Below are 23,657 nucleotides of genomic sequence, written 5' to 3'. Positions count from 1 at the left end.
GGAAAAGGTCAGTAAGGAGGGGTGGCTGCAATTAGGTGAGTACAGTACTGGAAGAGAGCCCTGCGAGGGGAGGGGGCCTGGCCCTGGGGAGCCCCAACGGCTTCTAGAATCACCCGGCGCTGAGTTGGGCCTACACCGGTCTCACGACTGGCCGAGGCCTTCGATTCTTCCAGAAGTGCTTGGCAGGGCTGGGTAAGGATATGGGTGCCGCCCTATGAAGCGCGGCATCCTCTCAGAAGCAGCCAGAACCTTGTCCTTCGGGTTCTGACTTTTTAGATCCCCCAGAGTCATACCATTTTCCTTTTCTTGATCTACTGGACATAGCCGATTCACACAAACCGGTGAGAGAGCCAGTCTGATAGTGAGGAGCCGGCATATCCCCACCCGACCTCCGCCACCAGCTCAGATAGCCAATCAGCCTGGACCTCGCTCCATGACGCAACTGGTAGCCAGGGAGAAAAGTAAGGGGGCCGCCGTCAGCGCGCGCGCGCGTGCGTTCACGTGCCCGACTCCCAGCGGGTCCGCCTGGTGAGCACGCTTCCGTCGGGCGGACGGGGAAGGTGGGCTTCGGTGAGGGAGAAACGAGGGCTGAAGGAATGGGCGGGAGTGGGAGGGAAGAGAAAAGAGAGGAAACAACAGGGAAGGAGGAGGGCAAGGGAAGGAAAGGAAGTGGTAAATGGGGAAAGACAACGCAAGGAGCGGTGGTGCTGGGACGCCTGCGAAATGGAGAAGCAGCGGCAGAGAAAGAAGGGAAAGGCGAAAAATACAAGGAAGCGGGCAAGATGGAAAGCGGAAGACAGAGAAACATTTTTTTAAAAAAACCAATCAACATGTACTGAACCTGCTGGGCCTGGGATGCGTGCTAAAGGCTGGGGGGGCGTTGGGGATGCAGAGATGGGGATGCAAAGATGGGCAGCCCTGCCCTGCTCTCCAGGGGCCTACAACGAAGGAGGGTGGGGGTTTCTCAAGGTCTTTCTAGAAGGCAAGCCTCAGGCAATGGGAAAGCTCAGAGGAAGGAGAGCATGGAGCTGGGGGGACAGAAAGGGCTGTGTAGTGAGGGGAGGGAAAGATGGAGAAGAAGAAAAAAGAAAATAAAAATGGAAAGGTGGAAGGAAGGGAAAGGCTGGAGAGTGGAGAGAGGCAAAGGGAGAGAGAAGAGGTAGAAACTCAGAAGGAAGTTAGGGAGCGTGATCCTCTGTTTGACCTGCGAAGCTTGGCATGACACGTTCTCAGTGAGGGCTGGAAATGTGTGTTGTGTGAAGATTGAGAGAGGAGATGGCTGCTGTGGGGGAGAGAGAAGGAGCTGGAGAGCAGGGAGGAGGGAAGGAAGAGAGGAGGAATGGAAGGAGGGAAGGAAGGAAGGGGCCAACACTAGAAAGAAGAAGAAAAGCCCAGCCAAGAGCACAGGGAAGTGGTGGAAAAGAAGCTAGGGATGGACATGGATGGAACAGAAGAGGAAGAAAGAATACCGCCTGAATTATTGCAGAAGCCTCCTAAATGGCCTCCTGGTATCTGCCATTGCCCATTCCCATCAGCGGATTCTCAACACAAAAAACAGGTGATCCTTAGAACATAGGTCAGATAAGTGACTCCTCTGCTCCAGGTCCTGCAAAGGCTCCTCATTCCGTAGAATAAAAGCCGCAGTCCTGAGAATGGCCTTCAAGGCTCCATGTAATCTGCCCGTCCCAGTGGCCGTCTGATCTCATCCTCTCCATCCCAGCCACATGGCTCCTTGCTGTACCTCAACATCTCCCCCTCCCCCCAGCCCACTGCTACCTCAGGGCCTTTGCAGGCCTGGCCCCTCTGCTTAGAATGTTCTTCCCCTTGATATTTTCATGCCTCACTCCCTCACCTCCTTCAAGTTTGGGCTCAAATGTGACCCAAATGAGACCTACCCTGACCACCTTATTTAAAACCTCCAGCCCACCCTCGCCCTGCATTCCCAATGCCCTTGCTTTTTTCAACTTATTTTTCCCATAGCGCTGCTCACTTTATAACTATATAATTTACTTCTCAATTGTTTCAGGAACTGTCTGCCCCTCGCCCCCCACCCCCGCCCCCACTGCTTGTCTGTTTTGTAAGCTGATGTATCTTAAGTGCCTGGAATGGTACCTGGCACATCATTGGTGCTCAATAAATACTCATTAGATGAATGAATGAATGATGCCAGGGGAAGGAGGTGAGGAGCAGTCTGTGTTGGGTCGGCCAGGTAGGGTTGTGGGGTAACAGTGGGGGAAGCTGGCTGCGTGCATGGGGTTTGCTTTCTGCCGGGGAGCTTGAGCTGATGGAGGTTGGAGGTGGCTGGGGTTCCCCCCAGACCGTCCAAGGGAGTTACTGTAGGGTTGTAAGACAAACATCGTAAACTCCCGCAGAGGTCACTAGAAGCCCAGAAAGTCAGAGGACGGGAGCGTGGCCATTACTTACTGCCAGGGCTAGAGAAGTCATCCTCAGGCCCCACGTTCAGCACCCCCGACGACCCCTTCTTCTGGACCCACTTGGCCCCAGAGGCCGTCGGGATCCAGCTCCAGCCGCAGAGATCATTTGGAGTGTCAAAGCTACACATTTGCATCATGCAGACTGAGGGGAAAGAAAGGAGGGAGAATTTAGCTCTTTCTAAGAGGAGGCAGCTCAGAAAAGCTCAGTCTGGTGTCAGCATTCTGAGGGTTTTGGAATCAGATTCGGTCCTGCTCCCTAGCGGCTGTGTTCCTGACACAGATTACATAACCTGCCCAAGCCTCAGTTTCCTCATCTATAAACCAGGAATAAGAGTAGGCGCCTGTTGTGAATGAGATCATGTGCGGGAAGCATCTACTACAGTGCCTCTACTCAGTAAGTGTTAGTTCCTTGCACCCAGCTTCTGGAATTTTCCTTCGCTTGAATTTGCACCCCTTGAGTCTCTAACTTCAGCTTAGAGGGCTAATTCTGGGTGGATCTAGGGAAACAGGATGACCAAGCATCCAGGTTTGCCTGGAACTGAGGGTTTCCCAAGATGTAGGACCTTCAGTGCTAAGAATGGGACAGCCCAGGGCAGGCCGGAGTGGTTGGTCACTCTAGGACGGGTATCACCACAGCTCTGTGTTGAAGGAGAACCTCTCTTTAGGTGTGGCTGCTTCTGGAGTCCAAGGCTGTGGAGGTAGAGGGAAGCAAGGAGCACCAACTCTGGGAGAAATCAGGTCACAGTCCCTGAGCTGCTCCTGCCATCCTGGGCAGATGTGCAGGGCGGGGAGAAAGAGAACGGACAGGGGCTCACTCCGATTGCAGGAGCCCCGACGGATAGAGACGGCGTCCAGAGCGATGTCCAGGTAAGCCGTGCTGCCCCTCACTCCTTCAAATATCAGCTGCGGGAGGGAGGAGGGACCACCCCCACTGTGAGCCGCTTTGCCTTGGGCTCCCAATTTCCAGCCTGAATTCAGATGGCCCCCCCCCCCCCCCCCCCCCCCCCCCCCCCCCCGCCTCCCGGCCCTCCTCCCCAGGCACCGCCCTCGGCCTCACCCGGCTGGGCAGGGCAAGCCTCGCAGGCACCGTGACAGTGGTGGGCACCCAGGAGGGGCTCTGGGTGTTCATGTGTTTCCAGAGCAGTTTGGGGCGCCTGCCCTTGGTGCCCATGAGCAGCAGCAGCTTGAGCTGGGCGCCCCGCGACAGCCCGAACATGTGGTAGGCAAAGTGCACGCAGAGGGGGCCTTGCTCCCATATCGGGGGGCTGCGCAAGCCGGCCGCCCCACCCCGGGGAAAGGTGTTGGAGTCCATGTGCAGGTAGTAGCCTTCTGGGGGAGGCAGAGTCCGGATCAGTGAGGCCATGTCACCCCCGAGGGCTGCCCTTCCCACCCCTTTCCCAGAGCCCAGGCATCCACTTCCAGCTGCCTCCCTTCTCCCTGCACCCAGCTCTGCCTGTGCCCACCTCCCAGCTGCCTCCCTAAACCTTAGGCTTCCTCACCACCGTCAGGGTACCCCCCAGGGGGGCTGGTGCTGCCGCTGGCGGAGAGCCTGCTGGCTCGAGCCCAGTCCCCGTCATCTGTGGACACTTGGGTCCAGTCACAGAGGGGTTTGGAGTCATCCTCGAAATCACAGTGGGTGAGAATGGCTGGGAAGAAAGGGCTGCTGTGAGGCCGGGAGAGTGGGAGGGCCGCTGCAGAGCCAAATGGGGGAGCGGGTAGCAGGATTGCTAAGCTTAGAGAAGGCGTCCGCTGAGATGTGGGGTTCAGAGCAGAGATTTGGAGAAGAGAGTCCAAGAAATAAATCATCTCTTAGGAGAAATTTAGGGTGGGGGGAGGGGTGCAGAATGACTACGTCAGGGGTTGCAAACTGAGTTCCCAGGGGCAGGATTCGCCTGGGCAGAGAGGCTGTGTCTGGGCAGCACACATTCTTCATTTGAACATGAATCTTTCAGGCAGGCCTTGTGCTCTGTTCCTCCACAGTCCCCTCCCCTCTCAATCATCTCAGGGCTGCTCTTCACACATTTATTACATGTTATGTCATCGCCCAACCCCAAGGGCACTTGAGGTGTCCCCTGCCCCCAGAAAGGACAGAAGGTCTGAGCAGTCCTGGTATCAAACTCACAGTTGTCCATAGAGCTGCGAGGGACTGGCTTCCCATCTGGAGGCTTCTCTTTCCTTGGGGTTGATTTGGAGAAAGAAAAACTGTAATACTTGTCTCTGTCAAGAATTACAAGCCTCAATGATTGTGAGCTTTCTGAGTGGTCATTTATGGAGGATTTTTCCTTTTTTTTTGTATCCATATGGTATCAATGTGTATGCAGTGAATGTATGTTTATTTGTCTTCAAGGTTTTCAAAAAAGTCACCCACAGCCTCCTCACCTTAAGTTCCCATCTATATCCTAAAAAGTGTCTCGCCTCCAAGCTCCTCACATCCCCATCGGTTCCCTCCACCCCTCTGTGCCCTAAATGTCGTGTGTGGTTGAGACTCACGTTAGGAGGACCCGGTTTACACCTGGGGAGTCTCCTTCCTTTGGGTTCAGGTCTTCTTGTGCTACAGCCCAGGTTTTCCCATCAAGTCTATGTGGGTCCCGTGTTGTCAGGTGGGTAGTGGGGGTGGTATTGTCCCAACTACATGCAGCTGAGCATGCAGATGAATAACACAGGGCTCACCCTCCTCACCTTATGAATGCCACAGAGAAGCCAGCTGCCCCTCCCTAGGAGGCGCGGAGCACGTAAAACAGCCCTTTGTTTTGTTGTTCAAGTTCTACTTGTTCAAATCCCCCCAAACAAGCTCCAGGACACCAAGCTGTCCATCATTTCTTGCTGCCTCCTTCTTGAAGTCTCTCTTGTCCTCTGGGTCTGCCCTGGGTTTTGTCCATTTTCTGAGGTTCTGACCTCTCTCTCCTCCCCTGCCATCCTCAGACCTGTCTCCCCAGCTCTGCACCTCCTCCCTCTTTGCTCATATTTCTTCTCTGTCCCCCTCCAGCTGAGCTCTCGCACCCCTCAGTTTCCAGTTCTAGGGCTGTGGGGTTCCCCCCATTCCTGTTTTTCATCCTCTTCCCATGCTGTCGGGCTCCCGCCTTCCCCCCCAGGGCTGTGCCCTTCATCGCTCTCCTGCTTGCCCTCTCCAGCTTTGTCCCTCGCTCTTCCTCAGAGCCACCCCTAATCGTGCCCTGAGCCCAGCTTACCGGACAGGCTCAGGCATGTGGCCCTGGCCCCAGGCAGCCCCCACCAGCAGCACCAGAGTCCAGACTGGAGGAGCCATACGGGAACTCAAGGTGGCTCTCAGGGGAGAGGGGGAAAGCATAGTGAGGGGCCCAGGTACTACACACCCCTGACCCTCCTCGCTTGGCATCCTTCTGGGGAGACCATGAAAACTAGACAATCAGAGAACACAAGAACGCTCTGGGAAATGAAAACTACCAGGGCTGAAATTTAAAATCCAATGGAAGCGTTATAGACTGAAATTAAGAGAAATAAAATGAGAGAGAGCGAAGGAGAGAAAGAGAGACTAAAGGATCAATCCAGGAAGTCTAACATCTAACAAAAAGTGTTCAAAAACGAAAGAACAAAGTAAAAGAAATTATTTGAGAAAAAACACAAGAAGATTTCCCAGAATGGAAATATGAGTCTCTTGATTAAAAGGAGTCTTGTACGGTGTGTGCAAAGAGACCCATGAAAGGCGTGTCATGAAATTTCAGAATCTCAGGGGTGAAGAGAAGATCCTAAACACTTTCAGACAGAAAAAAGCAGGTCACATACTAAAGATCAGACATCAGCAGGGCATCAAACTTTCCAACAGCAACCATGGATTCTAAGTGGCATTGGAACATTGTCTGCAGAATTCCAACAGAAAATCATTTCAAACCTAAAATTCTATAGCTGGCAACAGTGGCAGAGGAAGGTCAACGACAGTGAGAACAGGACATGCTTGTTGGCGAAGAGTTGAAAAACACAAGTCACAGAGGCAGACATACAACCAGCCAGGAGACGTTGGAAAAGATGTTCTGCTTCACTAGTGGTGAGGGAAATGCTAGTCAAAGTGACAACTGTCATCCTGACAACTGTTTAAAAGACTGAAAGCCTTGAGTGTTGGCCAGGACGCGGGTAGACACGCTCAAACACATGGGTGCTAAGGCTGTATGTTGGTGAAAACTTCTTGGAAGGTAACTTGACAATGACTATTAAACTTTCAAATGTGCATGTCTTTGACCCAACATTACCTTTCTAGGAATCTTCCCACAGAAATACATGCATATTTGCACAAAGATGTAGTTACCTTAAAGAAGTTTATTGCAGCGTTGTTTGCAATAGGAAAAAAATTGAGATTACCTAAATGTTTACCAGTAGATATGCAGTTGTCAGATCATATTTAAGGAATATTATTCATATGAAGGAATATTATGCAGATATTAAAAAGAATGGTGCTCCTCAAAGAATTAAAAATAGAATTACCGTATGGTCCAGCAATTCCTCTTCTGGGTATATGCCCAAAAGAATTGAAAGCAGGAATTTGAACAGATACTTGTACACCCATGTTTATAGTGGCATTATTCACAGTAGCCAAAAGGAGACAGCAACCCGCGTCCTGGCCAACACTCAAGGCTTTCAGTCTTTTAAACAGTTGTCAGGATGACAGTTGTCATTTTGACTAGCATTTCCCTCACCACTAGTGAAGCAGAACATCTTTTCCAATGTCTCCTGGCTGGTTGTCCATAGACAGATGAACGGATAAAGAAAATGTGGTCTATATGTACAATGAAATATTATTCAGCCTTTAAAAGGAAGGGAATTCTGATACATGCTACGATATTGAGGACATTATGCTAAGTGAAATAAGCCTTATACAGAAGGACAAATATTGTATGATTCCGCTTACGTGGGGTACCTAGAGTCGTCATTCATAGAGACGGAAAGTAGAATGATGGTTGCTGGAAGCTGACGGGGCGGGGAATGAGGAGTTAGTGTTTAATGGGGGCAGGGTTTCAGTTTGGGAAGATAAAAAGTTCTGGAGATGGATGGTGGTGAGGGCTGCACTTAATGCCACTGAAGTGTACACTTAAAAATGGATAAGAAGGTAAATTTTGTTATGTGTACTTTACCACAGTTAAAAAATAATTTAAAAAATATTACTTAATAGTATAATACTGTGTACTAAAGTTTATTCTTGACTTACAGAAAAAAGGAATGGTGGTGGAAATGTGTGTTCTGATAGTGGAAAGAAGCCCTGGTTGTATTATTAAGTGAAAGAGATAAATCATAGAACAACAATTATAGTATGATCCCATTTATGTAAAATCCTCAAACGAAGGTATATGTTCATGTATATATGTTTAGGTTGAGGCGTGGGGATGGAACTAGAAGGACCCCCAGCAAGTTGTGCGCAGTGGTTCCCTCTGGGAAGGGGCAGCCGGGATTTCCACGTGTTCTACATATTTCTGCACACAGCAGGCATGCTTCCAGTCCTTCCTGTGTAACAGATTTGGTTCATTTTGAGACCCTAGTAAAAGCCACTTGAGGGGCCTGGTTGGGAGGAAGCCAGACTGAAGGGTTTGAGGAGGGAGTAGAAATTGAAGAACAGGATCTCAGTGGAAGGACATTTTAGAGCTTTTTGGCCGAGAGGAGAGCTAGAGAGTAGGTGCAGAAATTGGGGGCAAAGTAGGTTCTTTTCAAGACAAGAGAAGTTTGAGCCTGTGTAAATACTCATGGGAAGGGTACCACAGAAAGAGTTGAGAAAGGGGCTCCTGAGAAGGTAGGCGAGAAGAATCTAGAACACTGACAACAGGAGGGACGAGCCAGCTCTGTGAAGGGAGGGGGTGAGAAGGGCAGCTTTGTGTTATCTGTGAAGTAGGAGGCGAATGGAGAAGGTCCCGTGGCAAGAAGGCCACAGTGGTACCCCAGTCAGGCGAGCTCCATGCCAGTCCTGCCCACAGCCAGCTCATCCCTGCCTTCTGTTGCTGACACCGGCCAGCGCTCTCCGCCCCGCCCCACGCCTCCCCACCTTTGAGCACACTCGAGTTGCATCAAGACCTCAGTCCAACCTGCGTTCCTCTGGTGGGCAGACAGACAGTGGCTGGTAGGTGAGTCTTTCAGAGGCAGTATGTGGAAGGAGTCCCTGACCTGGGTGACTGTGACAGGAAGGGAAGGGAGCTGGTTAGGGAAGGCTTTTTGCAAGAGGTGACACCTGAGGGGCTTTCTGAACTACAAAGAGATGATAACTAGGCAAAGAAGTTGGGAAAGCACTTTCCACGAAGAGGGAATGTTCCAGGCTTAGAGGGAGCACGACACTTGGAGAATGGCTGGGGGCGGGGAGGGGTAAGTAGATATAACACTGGGAGGAGGCAGGGGCCCTGCCCTGTCTTGGAGGATGTGGAGTGCCACAGATTTGAGGAGCTGCCAAAAGTTTTTAAGCCATTGGGTGACGATCTCATTTGCATTTTCAAAAAGCTGCTCCAGCAGCCCTCAGTGGATATGGGTCAAAGAGAGGCTGTCAGAGCTAGGGAGACGGGAGCGGAGGTTGTAGACAGTGAGCAGTGGTGGTGCTGATGGACGGTAATGTCAAGGCAGCAGGAGTGGGGACATGAGTGGATCGAGAGCTTTCCAGGAGCCGGAAATAGCAGTTCTTGCAGGCTAACCTAACTGAATTTCATGTCCTCTTCGTGGGAAAATTATTGTCCTCATTTTCCACATATGGAAACTGAGCTCTGGAGAAATGAAGTCAACTGCACAGCATAAGAGCTCAGTGCTGACGGTCCCCACGCTGTGTCCTGCCGAGTCCTGCAGTTCTGCAAAGTGTCCCTCGGGGGCTGTTGGGGGTATCCACATGGAGGCAGGCTCAGCCCCACCACAGCCGGAGCGGCTCTGCTTTTATCAGTTTCATAAATGGCAATTCTACATAAGATTGCAGCTAAAAGGGTGGTTTTACCACTTTAAAAAACCCTGTTGAATCTCATTGCACATACACAGCTGGATCTAGGCTGGAGGGCTGGCCCAGCAGTGAGCTGAGCTATTATGAGCCCAGATTTCCTGCATCCCACCACACCCAGGTGTTCCTAGAAACCTTCAGTTGCATTCCCTTCACCTCAGCAGCCCCCTACTCCCTACTATCAAATCTATGCCCAGGGTACCAGGCCTTTGCCCCTGACAAGTGACAGCGATACTGGGCCCACCATTCTCATGAGCTGTAAGGAAGGGGCTGGCAAAGCCGTGCACTAGGCTTCGAGAGGGAAGTCCCAAACCCCTTTGCAGTCCTGGGGCCTCTTTCTGCCCAGATGAGCGCCATTAGGGCCCATGCAGGGGTCAGATCCTGGGAGAGAGCGATCCTCTGCCCGTTCACACCAAAGCTGGAGATATAAAGGATGCCGGTCCCCAGCCCTGGTCTACCCTTCCTCCACACCAGGTTAGAAGAGCGATCAATAGAAGGACAGAGGCAGGAAATGGTTAACCCAGGAAGGAGCAGCGGAAGCCAACTGACCCCTCATGGTTGGGCAATAAGGCCTTTGCAGGCTGCTTTTGCTGACCTCCCTTTGGCGCCACAGAGCTGGACAGCCACAGCTTCCAACCTGTCTGGAGGTGGGGGTTGGTGCTCAAGGCAGGACGGGAAGGGATGGTGGTGGGAGGGAACCACTGGGCTCTGCATTTTGGGGAGTCAAGAACGGGCAAGGCTCCAGAGCACTTGTCACTTGACAAGACTGGCAGCTGCAGGAATAGGAGAGACCCTGGGGTGTGGAAAAACCTGGGAATCACTCCAGAGAACTGGAGCCAGTCTTGGCTTCACTGTGTATCCTTGGGCACTTTGCTCTCCCTCCCTGGGCCTCAGTTTCCGTCTGTAAGATGGGGAGACTAGCAAAGCCAAGGTTTTTTAAAAATCAGAAATTGTGTGGGTCACATATTTTTTTAGTAATCCATTTTTAAAAATCAAGAAGGGAGTTTATAGACATGTGGGCATGACTCACATAGGTTGGGAAACCGTACTGCTGTTTGTCTGTTGCCAATAATCTTTCATAATGTCACAGTTTTATGATGGAATTTCAGAAGAATTAGCCTTGACCAGCTGGAAATAATATAGTTAACGTTCAGCTTAGATTCCAATGTGTAAGAGGCCCCATTTAGCTAACTCTGCTCCAGCAACAATCGCCTGCTGTGGTGAGACCTTTAGACTGAGTAGGAAAATCTTAGATGGCCTGTGAGCTGGGATCAGGCAGGTGCACTTGGTCAGCCTGATGCCCAAGCTCAGGGAGAGGATTTGGGCCAGTAGTACCGAAGCCCGGGAGACCGCACTCAATGGGAGCTGGGACTGCAGGAGGCGGCTGAGTTGGCCCCTAGTGTCGCAAGATTTGGGTGGTAGGGAGGGTGGAGGCACCTTCTGCCTATCTAGGGAGCAAGTGGGAGCCCAAGACAGGGGACAGAATGGGAAGGAGTTGGTAGCGAGAGATGGGTGGGCCTAATGCCTCATTTCCTCCCCTGTGTCCACTCCCTCTGCTCTCTCCTCTCCCCGATGATCCGTGCTTCAGGTAGAAGAGGGCCCGGAAGTCAGAGCGCCTGGCTCCTGCTCCTGATGCTTCCTCTCAGTGTCTCAGGACGTGGGCAAGGCCCATGAGCTCTCTGGACCTCGATTTCCTTCCCTGCAAAATGGGGATCCTCTACCATCTCTGCCTTCCTCATGGGGTTAGGAGAGCAAATGAGAGAATGCTCTGGAAAGCATCTTGTAAATTGCAAAGCACTCTACAAACAGAAGGCATCTCCATGAAACAATTATGTAACCCGCTGACTCAGAAGTGGGCTGCACTGGCTCCTGCCCCGCCAGGAAGTCAGAACAGCTGGCTCGGTCCTCACGTGGCAGAACTTAGTTTCCCGTCTGACAAATGGGGTGATGCTTATTGTCCTGCTTCATGGAGTTGTGGCAGGAATCACAGCAGATCATGTAGGTGCCAGACGTTTAGAGTGTTGTTAACCATAACAGTAACGGTACAGAAGAAAGTTCCCACTCCTGGTCTGCACTCTGGCAATGCCCTCCGGCAATGCCCTCCTTGCGTATCTGTCTCTTCCCAGGGACTCTGGTCCTCACCAGGTTCTTTCCATTCTAGGCCTTTCAGCACCCCACGTCTCAGCGCTCGGCCACATACCAAGCTGACTATGTCTAAATTAACAAGCTCCCGCCTTTTGCCCCCAGGGGACTGCCCACTCTCAGAAGACTCTGGGCAGTGAGTGGCACAGTGGCACAGACTGTTTCATCTTTTGTGGTACTTAGTGCAAAGGCTGGTACACAGCAGGCATTCCATAAATGTGGAATAAATGAATCATGTTTTAACTGTTCTTAACATACTCGCCCATCACACCTGGCCCAGGTCCTATATGTAGTTCAGGTTCTGGTATCTTTTTTATTTGAAAGCAATAAGAAGTCTGAAGAGAAGTCAAGGAGTAAGATCAGTGGCCCTGAGTTCTGGGGGAAAAAAGAGCCAGGAACTGGGCCAGGGGGTGTCTAGATAGCCAATCAGGCCGAAAAAGAGGTGGACAAGGCTTTGGGGTTATGAGCCCTAAATCGCAAATTCAGCTCCCAGTGGTCATTTGTTAGCTGGATTCCTTGGGCTTCAGGAGAAGTCCCTTAGCTTCAATTTCACCAGCAAGGAAGAGGGATTCCTCCCTTACTGACTCACAGCGGTGGGAGAAGAGCCATCTGCCACATGTGGAAACCACAATACAAATTTTTATTCGAACATAGGCGGTCAGAGCCCTAAGGAATCCGTTGCTTGTAGATTTCACTAACATTTCTCAATACGGCCTGAAGAGGGCACTGTAGCCCAGCAGCCAGTTTGGCCAGTGTGAAAATTCTGCTTTGAATTTTTCAACCCTTCGACCCCTCAACCTGCCCATAATTTTTCCTGATGCAGATTGCCAAACGTTCTGTCACTATTGCATATGTGCAGGCGCCAGGCTGACTTCTCTCAGTTTTGTGATAGAAGCATAAAGACTGATTTCCCACATAGAGGATAGTGGCCAGGATTAGTGTCCTGATACAGTTTTGTGACGTCTTTTGCTGTCTGCACAGGTCTGTCTTGGGCAGGTACTTTGCAGCATTATTTCTGGGAAGGAATTTGAAGTCGGTTGTCTGAGTAAAGGGTAAAATTAGAAGTGGAGATCAGGAGTGAAGGGTGAGTTAGTTTGTTCTGGGTCCTGGCACCCAAGAGAGCAGGGGCAGGTAGCGATTATGTGGAACAGGGCAGGGTGAGTGCCGGGGGAATTGGGGATTCCTGTTGTCTTGGCCTTGGGCGAGTTACTTGACTTTCTCATCTGTTTAATGGGAATAAGCTCAATACCTTTCTCTTAGGGCTGTGTGAGGAACAAAATGAGGTCACAGAAGTGAGCTACCCAGAGTTGCACTGGACCCAGAGGAGTGCACAGTGAGTGGGCTGTCTGGGAAGGTGGCTTCTGCTGCCCCGCTGTCTTCTGCCCCTTCTGCAAGTTTCAGGGAGATCATGAATGGAGACCATCCCCAGACACAGAAAGAGGTCTGCTGGATCCAGAGGGAGTCTGTGCACTGAAGTGGCAAAGGCTGATGCTGGGAATGTGGCATTAGCCGAAGGGGCCACAGAGAAGAGGCGGGTAATAATAAGGGTCCAGCGGCCCCCAAAGGGCCCCTCCTCCTGGCTCCTGCTTCCTCAGTGGCAGCCGACTCACTAAAGACTTGTCCTGGGCCAGTTGGCAGCTGCCTACTGAAGAACAGCCTTGAATGGGGCCACCTTATTGACCAGTGTGGGCAGAACTTGTGGCCTCAGGCCCAGTGGGGTCAAGAGGTCAGACAGGCCATGCGAGGCAGCACGTAGGGCCCTCCACCCTCCCCCTCCAGTTTCCCAGGCCTGCTGCCTGCTGCCAGGATGGGGGCAGAGCCAGGAAAGTAGGGTGCTGTCAGGAAAACAGAATAGCCAACAGCCATGTTGTGGTTTCAGTTCTTGCCAATGAGATTGAAAAAGACACAAAACTTGGACCCTGTGAGAGCCGGGAGCCAGCCCCCATCCCACCTTCACGGCTCCCACCACCCTCATCGTCCAGTGGGCTCTTGCTATCATGGGAGTCCCCATGAGACCTGGAGAATTCATGGCTTGCCACCTAAATTCTCCAGTCCATCCTGTCCCTGCTTGGTAGGTGCAAAAAGAGGTATTTGCTCTCCAGCTTGTCCTGGCATCACAGTTCTGCTGGGCCCCGAGATGAGATCAGCATCTCCCCAGCACGGCGCTGTCCCCCAGTTTAAGCTGCTCTCCTCTGAACTCCTCCTGCTTCGAGGCCTCAGGCTGGCCCTGTGACATCCTTAGATCTAGGTTGAGCTCTGGACAGTTCCTCTGGCCCCTGAAATGTCACCGCTGGCCCTGGAGTGTCCGTGGGACAGGCTGGCACTGAGCTGATAGCCCGTCGACAGGGATTGGGAGTGGTGGCGTGGAAGGCGTGGCACAGGCAGTGGTGGTGAGCGAGGTGGTGGACGTGCCCAGGGTGGGAGCACCTGGTCACCTGTCCCCTTTCCTGCAGGCCTCCCCTGTGTACAGCTTCAGCTTTCCCCGCAGGAAATTGGAGTAGATTCGGAAAAGTTTGCACAAAGTATCAACAGTGAATGTTCGGAGTGGAGCAGCAGAGGCTGTGTCTGGAAGGGAGATGGATTCCTTCTACCAAGGAGAGAACAGAAGGTTACTGTGGTGCTGAGGACCCCGGAGGGAGAGGGGATTTGGGATAGAACTGGAGCGGGCATGAGGAGAGCCTCAGTGTTCCTTGGCAGAGCCCCTCTCCCATTTTACAGAAAGGGCAAACAGAAGTAAGCGGGAGGGTCCTACACACCTGGGCTCCCAGTGCCCGAAACAGGGAGGTGAGGCTGCGCAGGCTGCTGACGGCTTTGTCCACGTGCAGCCGCAGGGTCTCGGACAGCTGGGACGAGTTGACCAACAGGGCCTGGCCCTGCAGGATGGCTTCTGAGAGCAGGGCCAGGCCCTGCCGGACTTCCACGGCCTGCTGCTCAACCTAAAGGGGGCAGAGACTCAGAGTCAGCTGGCCCAAGCCACCCCTTCCCTCCTCCCTCTCAGTGCCCCAAGCACCAAGCTGTGCAAACAGAAGGCATGCAATAAGGTTTGTTGAGCGAGTGAATGAATGAATGAAGCAATGAATGTATGAACATATTTCATTCAGCCCTTATCTTTGCTGCTTCATTTCTTTTCTCTCTCTATCATTCTCCCTCCTACCCTATCAGGTTCCCAAAATGAGACTCCCCAAGAGGAAGGAAAAAATGAACTCACCTCCATCCTCTTCCAGGTGTAGAAGTTAACCTTGGTGTCTGGAACGGTGATATTCTCACCAAAGCTGCCGCCTTCGGCACAGCCCATCTGAAATGCACAACCCAGGAGTCAGGGCCTCCGAGGGCTCCCAGCGCTGGCCACAGGCCAGAGGACCCTCCAGCTTTGCGCCTTACCTAGCTTCCAGGTATGCCTCGGGGGCTACCAATTTTATCATTTTTACTGAGGGCTCTGGCTTCCCACCTCCACCCCTGAACCAAGGCCAGGAGGGAGTCCAGATGTCCAGATCTTGGAGAGACCCTGGGACCCCGAGAGTGAGTTCTGTGGAATGTCCTGGGGAGGGGACCTCACCGTGACATTTTCGGCCTCCCTGGCCTCCAGGATGTACCTCTCCAGGACTCGGCTGTCACAGATGAGGCGTGGGGGGGCGCCCAGGACTGGGAGGCACAGAGGAAGCAGCAGCAAGGACAGCAGAAGCAGCAGGGCAGGACATTCTAGAAAAGAGAGCTCGGCTGAGTGTGAGGCGGGGAGCGGAGAAAAAGGGTTGGTTTGGAGGCGCAGGTTCCCACATCTCGCTCCTCTGCCCCCAGCTAGTCCTCCCAACTTTCCCAGCGCTCAGCTTCTGCCTCCCCTGCCTTCATTCAATCCGGCTGCTGCCTGCACACCCCACCCCCAGCGACCGGCATCCACTTCTCCCGGCCAAACTTCAATCCCGGAGTGACAGCGGCTGCCCCTCTGGCAGATCCGGGTTGTTGCTCCGAGACCTAGGTATCAGCTTCCTCCCCACCCACCTGGCAGCCCCTCTTCTCCTCGTCCAAACCTCGTCCAAACCTCGTCCCCATCTCCAGGTCAGATTTTCGCCTCTCCCGGGGACTCCAAGAGCCCTGCCGGCACGTGGAGGCTGCCCCACCCCCCTTGCCCTTCCAGGGTCCTTGGCCAGTCGTGAGTCCTTGAACCCAGTCACCTCAGGGCCAATAGCCCCAGCGGTAAATCCCTCCTCAAACAGGGGCCAGGGGCGGGCGGGAGCTCCCCAGCCTGAGAGTACTCACCGCGCACCCCCATCTCCGTGCCTCGCCCGCCGGTCAGACACCAGGGGCTTGGCCGGCGCCCGCGCCGGGAGCCCTCATCCCGGGAAGCTTGGCAGGGCAGCGCCAGCCCCGCGGCCCGAAGGAGGGGGCCGCTGTCCAGGGTCTGCCGAGCTCGGGGTCGGGGCAGAGCGAGCGCAGGGCCCCTGGCCAGGGTCCGGAGGACGGCGCGGCCAGGCGAGGCGACCGGCCGGGGTTGGCCCGGGGACTGTGGCTGCGGCCGGGGGTCGGGCTGTTATCAGCCTGTGTGCGTGCGTGTGTGGGGGAGGCTGTGCGCGTGAGGGGTCGCGGGAGGTGGGGGCCAGAGGGGTCAGAGCAGGGGGCAGGACGCCTGGGTCGGGGGCTCCCCGGGGTGGAAGCAGAGCTGCCACAGGCGCGGGTGCGGGGCCCCGTGCTCCCGTCGGACCCCCGGGTGCCTGGAGGTGCAGCTGGGCGTGCACCGGCGGGAGGGGCAGAATGCCAGCGCCTGGGACAAGAGTGCCATCCTGGGAACGGCTGGGGACCCGCACGCCTCCCTGGGGGGCGTCCCAGTGTTGGGCGGGAGCTCAGAGCTGGGAGTGCCTGGGTTCCTGCGAGGGAGCAGGGAAGGTGCTGGCGGGGGAAGTCAGGTTGCCTTCCTTCTCAATCCCAGTACTTGTCCTAGAAATCAGTGTTGTTCGTGTTGAGGAATTTGATGGAGGTGCATGGAGCAAGAAATTTGGGAGTCTTCTCCCCCTACTGCTCACTTTCCAGGACACTGAAATCCCAGACACTGAACTTTTAGAGCACAGAGCACATGGCATGCTGTGCAGGACACACATGCACTTTCACATCCCTTTTTTTGACCTGTGATATAGATTAAACACTTGTGTGGCAAAATTCTTAAGAACCGTGGAATAGCACTACCTCCAGAGTGATGGCAGTTCGAATTTGCAGCTAAGCCGCTGTGGCTCCTGGGAAGCCCTGGGGCAGGGGGCAAGCTTCCTGGAGCAGCGGGAGTCCAAGGCTGGCTGGCCTCTCACACCTTGGAAAGGGGCCTCAGTCCCTGAGCACAAGTGCCCTCACCTATCAAATGGGTGTGCTGCAAGGACCAGTCCCCTCCCATGCGGGGTTCATAAAAGACAGGGAAGTCCTACAAATACAGGTGGTTACATATGTATTCCTTCACTCTCTACCCAGTCCCATGATATGAGAGATATTTTATTCATGCATTCAGTGCCTTTTGGTGCAAGATACTTGACTACACACTTTGCAGCACAAAAAGGTGTGTTGAGACCTAACTCGCACCTCCTGGACTTTGCAGCTTACGATAGAGAGAAGATGGGTGGTCTGGGTCCTGTGTGGGGACTGAGTGTGCAGAGCTGAGCCTTAAGAGTTTGGAAGCGGGAGAGCTCACCTCTAGCTGGGGGATCAAGGAAGATTTGATACAGGAGGTGATAATGAGCTCAGCCTTGTGGGCGGGTAGGATTTCAATGGGAAGAGATGTGAGGGGGCGGGGTGGGGGGAGTCTGGATCCAGCAAAGTGAGTGGAGGGTCAGGCGTGTTGGGGGGAGGGTATGGAAGGGAGCGGTGGAGATGAGGCCAGAATGCTGGATAGCGAGGGGATAGGTTGTGAAACTCTGAAGCATTTGGATTTTGTTTGGAAAGAGTGGGAAACATTCATTCATTCATTCATTCAAGAAATATTCATGGAGGACCTACTCTTGGCCAGGGACCTGGGGACAGAGCAGTGAATGAGACAGGCAAGAACGGCTGCCCTGGAGCAGTGGACGTTCTAGGGGAGAGGCAGATGGTAAACACAAAAATGAATAAAAGATAGAGGCTCTCCAAGGGCAGTGAGGACTAAGGAGAGCAGGCACAGGGCAGGGGGCCGGTGGGCGTGGGGGAGTGGGGTGGGGTGGGCAGGAGTGTTGGAGGAGGTTGCAATTTTAGATGAGTCAGGCAGGGATGCTGCTGAGAATGTGACCTGAATAAAGACCTGACAGAGGGGAAGGAGGGAGCCATAAGGTAGGGGGAGAGCATGTTCAACGAGGGGTTCGGAAAGATGAATGGGAGGGGTGGGGAGACAGAGGCTGGTGTGCTTCTGGAGGGAAGTAATGGGGGCCCTCGGACCCTGCTCTCCTGCCGTCTGCTCACCTTGAGCCTACTCTTGGGGCTCTCCCCGAACCTGGTGTCTGCACGCCTCCCTATGCCCTCTGCACCGAGCTTCCCTCTCAGTACCCAGGCAGCCTCCCAGCCCCTCTTGGCCCTCAGAGCCTGCTTCTGCTCCCTTCCCAGACCCCAGCTGTGGGACAAGCACACGCACACTCACGTCCACACACGTCCGCACATGCGTTCTGCCCCGACTCCCCCACTTCCCAGGCTCTGCTCTCCTGGCCCCATGACTCCTGCGTCACTGCCCTGACCTGACCACGGAGAGGGGGCCAGGGACAGATGGGGGGTAGACATAGCCTGAGGAGACGGAGGAGAGGAGGAGTCTTTCAGGCTGTGGAACCTGCTCCTCCCCTCACAGCAACTTGTCAGAGGCCCCTACGCCCCTGCCTTCGAGAAAGGAAGGGAGATGGGCCCTGAGCACAGGCCCCTAGGTGCTGGGACCTGCTGGCCAGGGGTGGTGCTGGCTCATCATCTGGGGCTTTTGAAGAGAGAGCTACGATCTCTCTTGGACCTCGCTGACCCCTTCAGTTAATCCCCAACCCTGCCCCTAGATTAACTTTCCCATCAAATAGCCTCGTTCCTGTCACTCTGAAGCAGGAGCCCGCAATGGCTCCCGGTTGCCTCAGAACTAAGACCCTTTGTGTGCTTCCATCCACCTACCTTTCCAGCATATTCCCCTGCTTTGCTCATTTCCACTTCCTCTGTCATGTGAGCTCAGATGGTTTGCTGCTTCTTGCCCTTGGCTCATGCTGTGCTTCCCACACCTCCTACCCCTGTTCTTTGAAGCCCAAACCCAAGCATTACCTCCTCTACGAAGCCTTCCCTGATCCCCCAGCAGGAAGTTGTCTCCTTTCTCTGTGCTGCCATCCTTTACGTACATGTCTTAGGCCTCTCCTGGCCAGGCCATCATGTACAACTGTCAGAGTTGAGCACTGCACAACTCCAGGGGGCACCATTCATATAGACTCTGATGAGAAGGGCACTCTCTGGAGTCACGCAGCACAGATGTCCTGCTAATTGGAGAAGAGAGCAAAGGACAGTGTATGGCAGGTCTCGTTCATCTTGGTACCCACCAGGCACCCAGCATGTTGCCTGTTTATAGTCATCACTCCTGTGTGGCGTGCATTATGTGGTCCACTCCAGACACCTCAGCCAGAGAACGCGAGGCCTAGAGGGGGAAGTGAGCTACCCATCCTCTGAGTGCTTGCTGGAGCCACGCCTGGACAACCTAGTTCTGGGATCTCGGGGGCTTGTGAGGCCGCCATCCACTTCCTGAGCAGGCAGCCACTGAGGCAGGGTCTGAAAAGAGACAGTTGTGATCAGAGGATGGCGGGGGTGGAGGCAGGCTCTGTTCCATGAAGTCTTCCTGGCAGCCAATTCAGATTGAAAATCCAAGGAAAGGCAAATTTACAGCCCCCCTGAGCTGTCCCAGACCCCCAGGCAGCACGAAGCCCCAGCTGCCTGCAGTCGCGTTGGGGACAAGGGGGGCCTCTGGGCCTCTCCTCCTTCCTCCTTTCCAAGCAGTGGCTTCTCGGCTTGCTCAGCTCTGCTCGGGATTTCAGCCAGCAGCCCAGAAGCCCTTCTGTGCTGGGAAGTGAGGTGGCCGGGACCATGGGGGGTGTGGTGGGGGAGGGCTTCCTGCACCCTGGGGAACTGGGAAGGGAGCAAGAACGCTATAGAAGGGATTCCTGCTGGAGAATCAAAGAAAGTCCTGTGCGAAGGTCAATTTGGAGAAATTGAGGCAAGGCTGCTTTCTTGGGCACAAAGTAGCCAGTAGAAGCAGACATCTGGGCTTCTGTTCTCAGAAAGCAGCTCTGTGGCCCAGCGGCTTAAAGGGGGTGTCTGGAAAACAAGGGAGCCTGGATTGGTGGCCTGAGCTCTGCCACTTACTAGCCCCCAATTTGACAAGTGACTTTATCTCTGAGGCTGGGGATGGTGAAAATGATAGTAATCGCTTCCTCTTCCTCGATTTCTCGGGCTGCCGTGGGATTATGTAACGCCTGGCATAGGGTAATGAGTAAATGCAGCTGTGATCCTGCATGCTCTGCTTTATTACCCCTCCTAGTTGTCCTCACTTTGGAGGCCTGGAAACCAAATCTCCAGCATATTCTTCAGCCTTCCTCCAGTATCCTCCACTGTTCTGTCTGGTGAGCTGGCCACAGGTTCATGGCACCTTATCTCTGGTATTGTAGCTGCCCCACCAAGCAACTCATTGGAAAAGGTCATGAGAATAGTGGGGTGTGGACGGAGGCATCCCTGGGTGTGTACATTGACTGCACTTTGGAGAAACTTGCCCCCGAACACAGTTGAGTGAAATGGCGTCACTGCGGGTGGTGGGGTGAGTTAAGACAGATACCAAGACAAGTCTCACACTTAGTTTATTCAAAGCCTGGGGCCAACCAGGGATTTCTTGCCCCATCAATCTGGGTCTCCTCCTAGGGAGGCCGGAGAAGCCCCAAAGACCTTGGACTGAATGAGGCTCTTGGGCCCACCCTAGACAAGCCTTGAAGCATTACGGGGCCACCTTCCTTGGTTACTTGTCTCTTGAATCCCCCCCCCAGTGCTTGAGTCCTTGAAGGAGGGCTCTTCGAGCACCAGTACCCCCGCCTCGAGTTCCACAACTACTTCCCCTGGTCAGGTTTCTGTGAGAAGTGTCAGCCCACATCCTAGGGTCTCTAGCTCACAGGTATCGCTGAGTATTCCTAAGTCTCTTCCCGTATCACCCATCCTATATCAGAAGACAGAGCTGCTGATTGGCCAGAGTCGCTTTCCTGTCCAAAAATAAAACTAGAGAATCCTAACCGAAACAAAACACTCCTGGCAACACCAATGGGAGTGACGTTTTTCTCCCACAAAAGACTTCTGCAGGTGTGAATACAAGTTTCCTTTTGTTAACATGGTGCTCGGGGACTTTCTAAGGATTTTGCATGAACTCTAGTGGGCGGTCCTATAGGCTCTTCCTACGTGGAGGAATATAGGCCAAAATCTACTCAAGAGAAGTTTATAGAAGCCTTAGACATACTCTTAAACATCCAAATTTAGCAAATATTTTCCCAAATTGTTCATGGTTCACTGAGAACCAGCAAATTACAAGAATCTATTGCTTGACCCCGTAGGCATCCCCCTGATCTATATATAAGTAACCCTTCTGCTCATGTTTTATTTCATGAATCAGCAAATAATTTTAGTACTTTTGGGAAAGTATATTTTTCTTGGAGCAAACAAGATTCATAGACTCTGAGCTGAAAGGGACCTAGGAGGTCCTGTGAAGGTGAAGGTCCACTCTCTGCTTGTATAGTTCCAGTGACAAGACAGTGGTGTTTCTCAAGGGGATAGAGGCTTGTTATAGAGTAGAGAGCAAGCTGGCCTCCTGTACGTCCACCGATGCATCCATCCATCTATTTATTCATTCATTCGGCAGATATTTATTAGTTGCTGGATTGGGCAACGAAATCACTTCTCCTTGAGGTTATCTCATCCATTTGATAACTAACTCCCCTGATCACGCCACCTAGACAACAGAACAAAGGAACAGGCTTTGTAAAAAATTAACTTTTTCTTATTACAAAAACAAAATGTGAATTGAAAAACTAGAAAATACGCCTAACCCAAAACACATAAATTAAAAAGCACCCATAATGCCATGAGGAAGATAAAGTCTTCAGTGGTCATTTTCACAGACTTCTTTCTTGGTGGGATAACCTTTGCCTCACCCCAAATCTCTGTGCAGTTGGACACCTGTTCCCTAAGGAACTACATTTGACATATACTCTGGTCCAACTTCTCCAGAGGTTCGAGGGTTTGTGGAACACGCCTTTCTTCCCCCAACTCCTGACCAAGCACCAGGAACTCACCTAGGACAGAGTGCGGGGCCCTCCCCAGGAGGATCATCAGTGCGTGCAAACCAGTTCCTGTGTCCTCAGGGCCCGTCTTCTGCCCTGCAGGTGAGCCACGAATGTAAAAGCCCACAGAACTAATAACCCAGCCTTGCAAATCAAACACACACGAATGACCTTCTTTCCCCTCCCCCATCCCCATTAAGAGGCCCAAAACCATTTCTTAGCAAAATGTCTCATATGACCGTAGTAGCCATTACTATTTTTTGAGCCTTTACAAATGCCAGGACAATTCCAAGCACTATGTAAATGATTTGTCTTTTTAAATCTATCTGTCCTGCTTCCTATTAGACTTTGCAGGACCAATGGTTTATACCTGTCCGGCCAGGCCTGGCACCGAACGCAATCTGTACAACTAGTGGATGCCCAATATGCTACGGATGAAGAGTGAATGTCTACAACCTCCTCCAAGATAAGCATTTCAGTTCTGGCCTCTGGGGATCTGTTTTTGAAGTAGGAGGTCATTTTGCACTCACTGTGGGCTCTGCTGCCCCATCCCCTTCCCGTTTCCCAAGCTTTGATGGAAGACACTTCAGGGACCCAGTAGAAGGGAGGGGGACAGAGGCCGGGCTTGGCCTCCCTGCAGGAGGAAAGCAGAGTTCCCTGCCCCGCCCACTGTGCATGCACTCTGATAGAGGCAGGAGCCTTCCACTCCCCCCGCCTGCCCACACACACTACAGGGTGAGCCCCCAGACCCTCTCTTCCTTCAGTGGCAACATCTAGGGGCTGTTTCTGCAGACCTGCCACTGAGGGAAGCCCCACTGGCAAGCAGTGAGAGAACATGGAGTAGAAACAACAAACAAATAGGCTGGGAGAGGTAGCTGCCAAAATAAACCAAACGCTGAAGGGCTGCCTGCCACCACCTCGGCTGGGCCCGGGCCATGAGCGCAGCGACATAAGAACACATACGTGCAGGGAGACACAGAGCTCCGTCCAGCTCCCTGCGGCTCCCCGCTCTGCTACTGGGGAGCTCCAGGGCCGGGGAGCCTTACCGTAAAGGCTGACGAAGGAAGTGGGGAACAACCTCCAGGGCTCTGATAGAAATGTCTCCAGTCTTGTCTCCCTCAAGTCTCCCCAGTGCCTCCTGCTTTCTAGCCACCCTCAGTGACCCTCCAGTCCCAGAACACATCCTGCCTATTCATGAATCCCTTGTGCATGCTGACCCCTCTGCCAGATATGTCTTCTCCCCTCTTTTTTGCCTGGCAAACTCCTATTCATCCTTCAATACCCAGGTCAAATGTGAAACCATTTTGGACCCCGCCAGGATGTTAGCTGTTGCCTTCCCCACATTTCCATATCATGGCTACTCTTACTTCTTACATAACACATCTTATTCATTCACAAAAATTTGTGTATCCACCTTCCCAATTAAATGGTGAGCTCCTTGATGGCAGGGGCCATTCTGTACTCATCTTTGTATCTGCAGGGCGCAGCCAGGCCTTGGCTCCCAGTAGGCACTCAGCACGTGTTGTTTGAATGAAGCGCTGGTCCTTCTGTAAGAAGTCTGCTTTTCTGAGTTGCCGGCAATCACTCACCCAGCATCAAAGTCCCTCAACAGGAACTCTCAAGCCAGAGGGAGGGATTTCAATAAATGAGAAGCCTGATGTTCAGAACCGCAAAGCAAACTGCCTTTGAGCGAACTAGAGTAAAATTCTGTTAGTAACCTTTAGATCTGAGGTTTTTTCTTCTTTTTTTAACTTTTATTTATTTATTTTCCCCCCAAAGCCCCAGTAGATAGTTGTATGTCATAGCTGCACATCCTTCTAGTTGCTGTATGTGGGACGCGGCCTCAGCATGGCCGAAGAAGCAGTGCGTCGGTGCACACCCGGGATCCGA

General features: G+C 53.0%; 2 protein-coding genes and 1 long non-coding RNA gene across 3 annotated transcripts in view; 1 reads left to right on the top strand and 2 right to left on the bottom strand.

Annotated features, from left to right (window-relative positions):
- Nucleotides 1-5,700, bottom strand: part of ZAN (zonadhesin) — a 35,839-nt gene extending 30,139 nt beyond the window's left edge. The window contains exons 1-6 of the mRNA XM_087417665.1: nucleotides 5,624-5,700; nucleotides 4,558-4,610; nucleotides 3,935-4,081; nucleotides 3,493-3,764; nucleotides 3,251-3,338; nucleotides 2,425-2,577 (exon numbers count right to left, since the gene is read on the bottom strand). Coding sequence (XP_087273791.1) covers nucleotides 2,425-2,577; nucleotides 3,251-3,338; nucleotides 3,493-3,764; nucleotides 3,935-4,081; nucleotides 4,558-4,610; nucleotides 5,624-5,700 — 790 coding nt within the window. The remainder of the gene's footprint in view (nucleotides 1-2,424; nucleotides 2,578-3,250; nucleotides 3,339-3,492; nucleotides 3,765-3,934; nucleotides 4,082-4,557; nucleotides 4,611-5,623) is intronic.
- On the top strand, nucleotides 646-23,480 carry LOC147913673 (uncharacterized). Its single transcript, XR_015548625.1, has 4 exons — nucleotides 646-1,558; nucleotides 3,101-3,302; nucleotides 21,715-21,869; nucleotides 22,113-23,480. It is a non-coding gene; the product is annotated as an uncharacterized LOC147913673 (long non-coding RNA).
- On the bottom strand, nucleotides 13,370-16,276 carry EPO (erythropoietin). The gene is made up of 7 exons (XM_087417792.1): nucleotides 16,124-16,276; nucleotides 15,757-16,006; nucleotides 15,499-15,656; nucleotides 15,059-15,310; nucleotides 14,711-14,797; nucleotides 14,259-14,438; nucleotides 13,370-14,089 (listed from the first exon to the last, which is right to left on the bottom strand). Exons 1-7 carry the CDS (start codon nucleotides 16,274-16,276, stop codon nucleotides 13,934-13,936), a joined length of 1,236 nt encoding a protein of 411 aa, XP_087273918.1. The 3' UTR covers nucleotides 13,370-13,933.
- Nucleotides 23,481-23,657: the final 177 nt, after the last annotated feature.

The sequence above is a fragment of the Ceratotherium simum genome, chromosome 26 (assembly GCF_057802395.1).
Source record: "Ceratotherium simum simum isolate JZ-2026a chromosome 26, ASM5780239v1, whole genome shotgun sequence".
Lineage (NCBI taxonomy): Eukaryota > Metazoa > Chordata > Mammalia > Perissodactyla > Rhinocerotidae > Ceratotherium > Ceratotherium simum.
The sequence above is the reverse complement of the archived record's forward strand: the minus strand, read 5'-3'. Positions and strand labels throughout refer to the sequence as shown.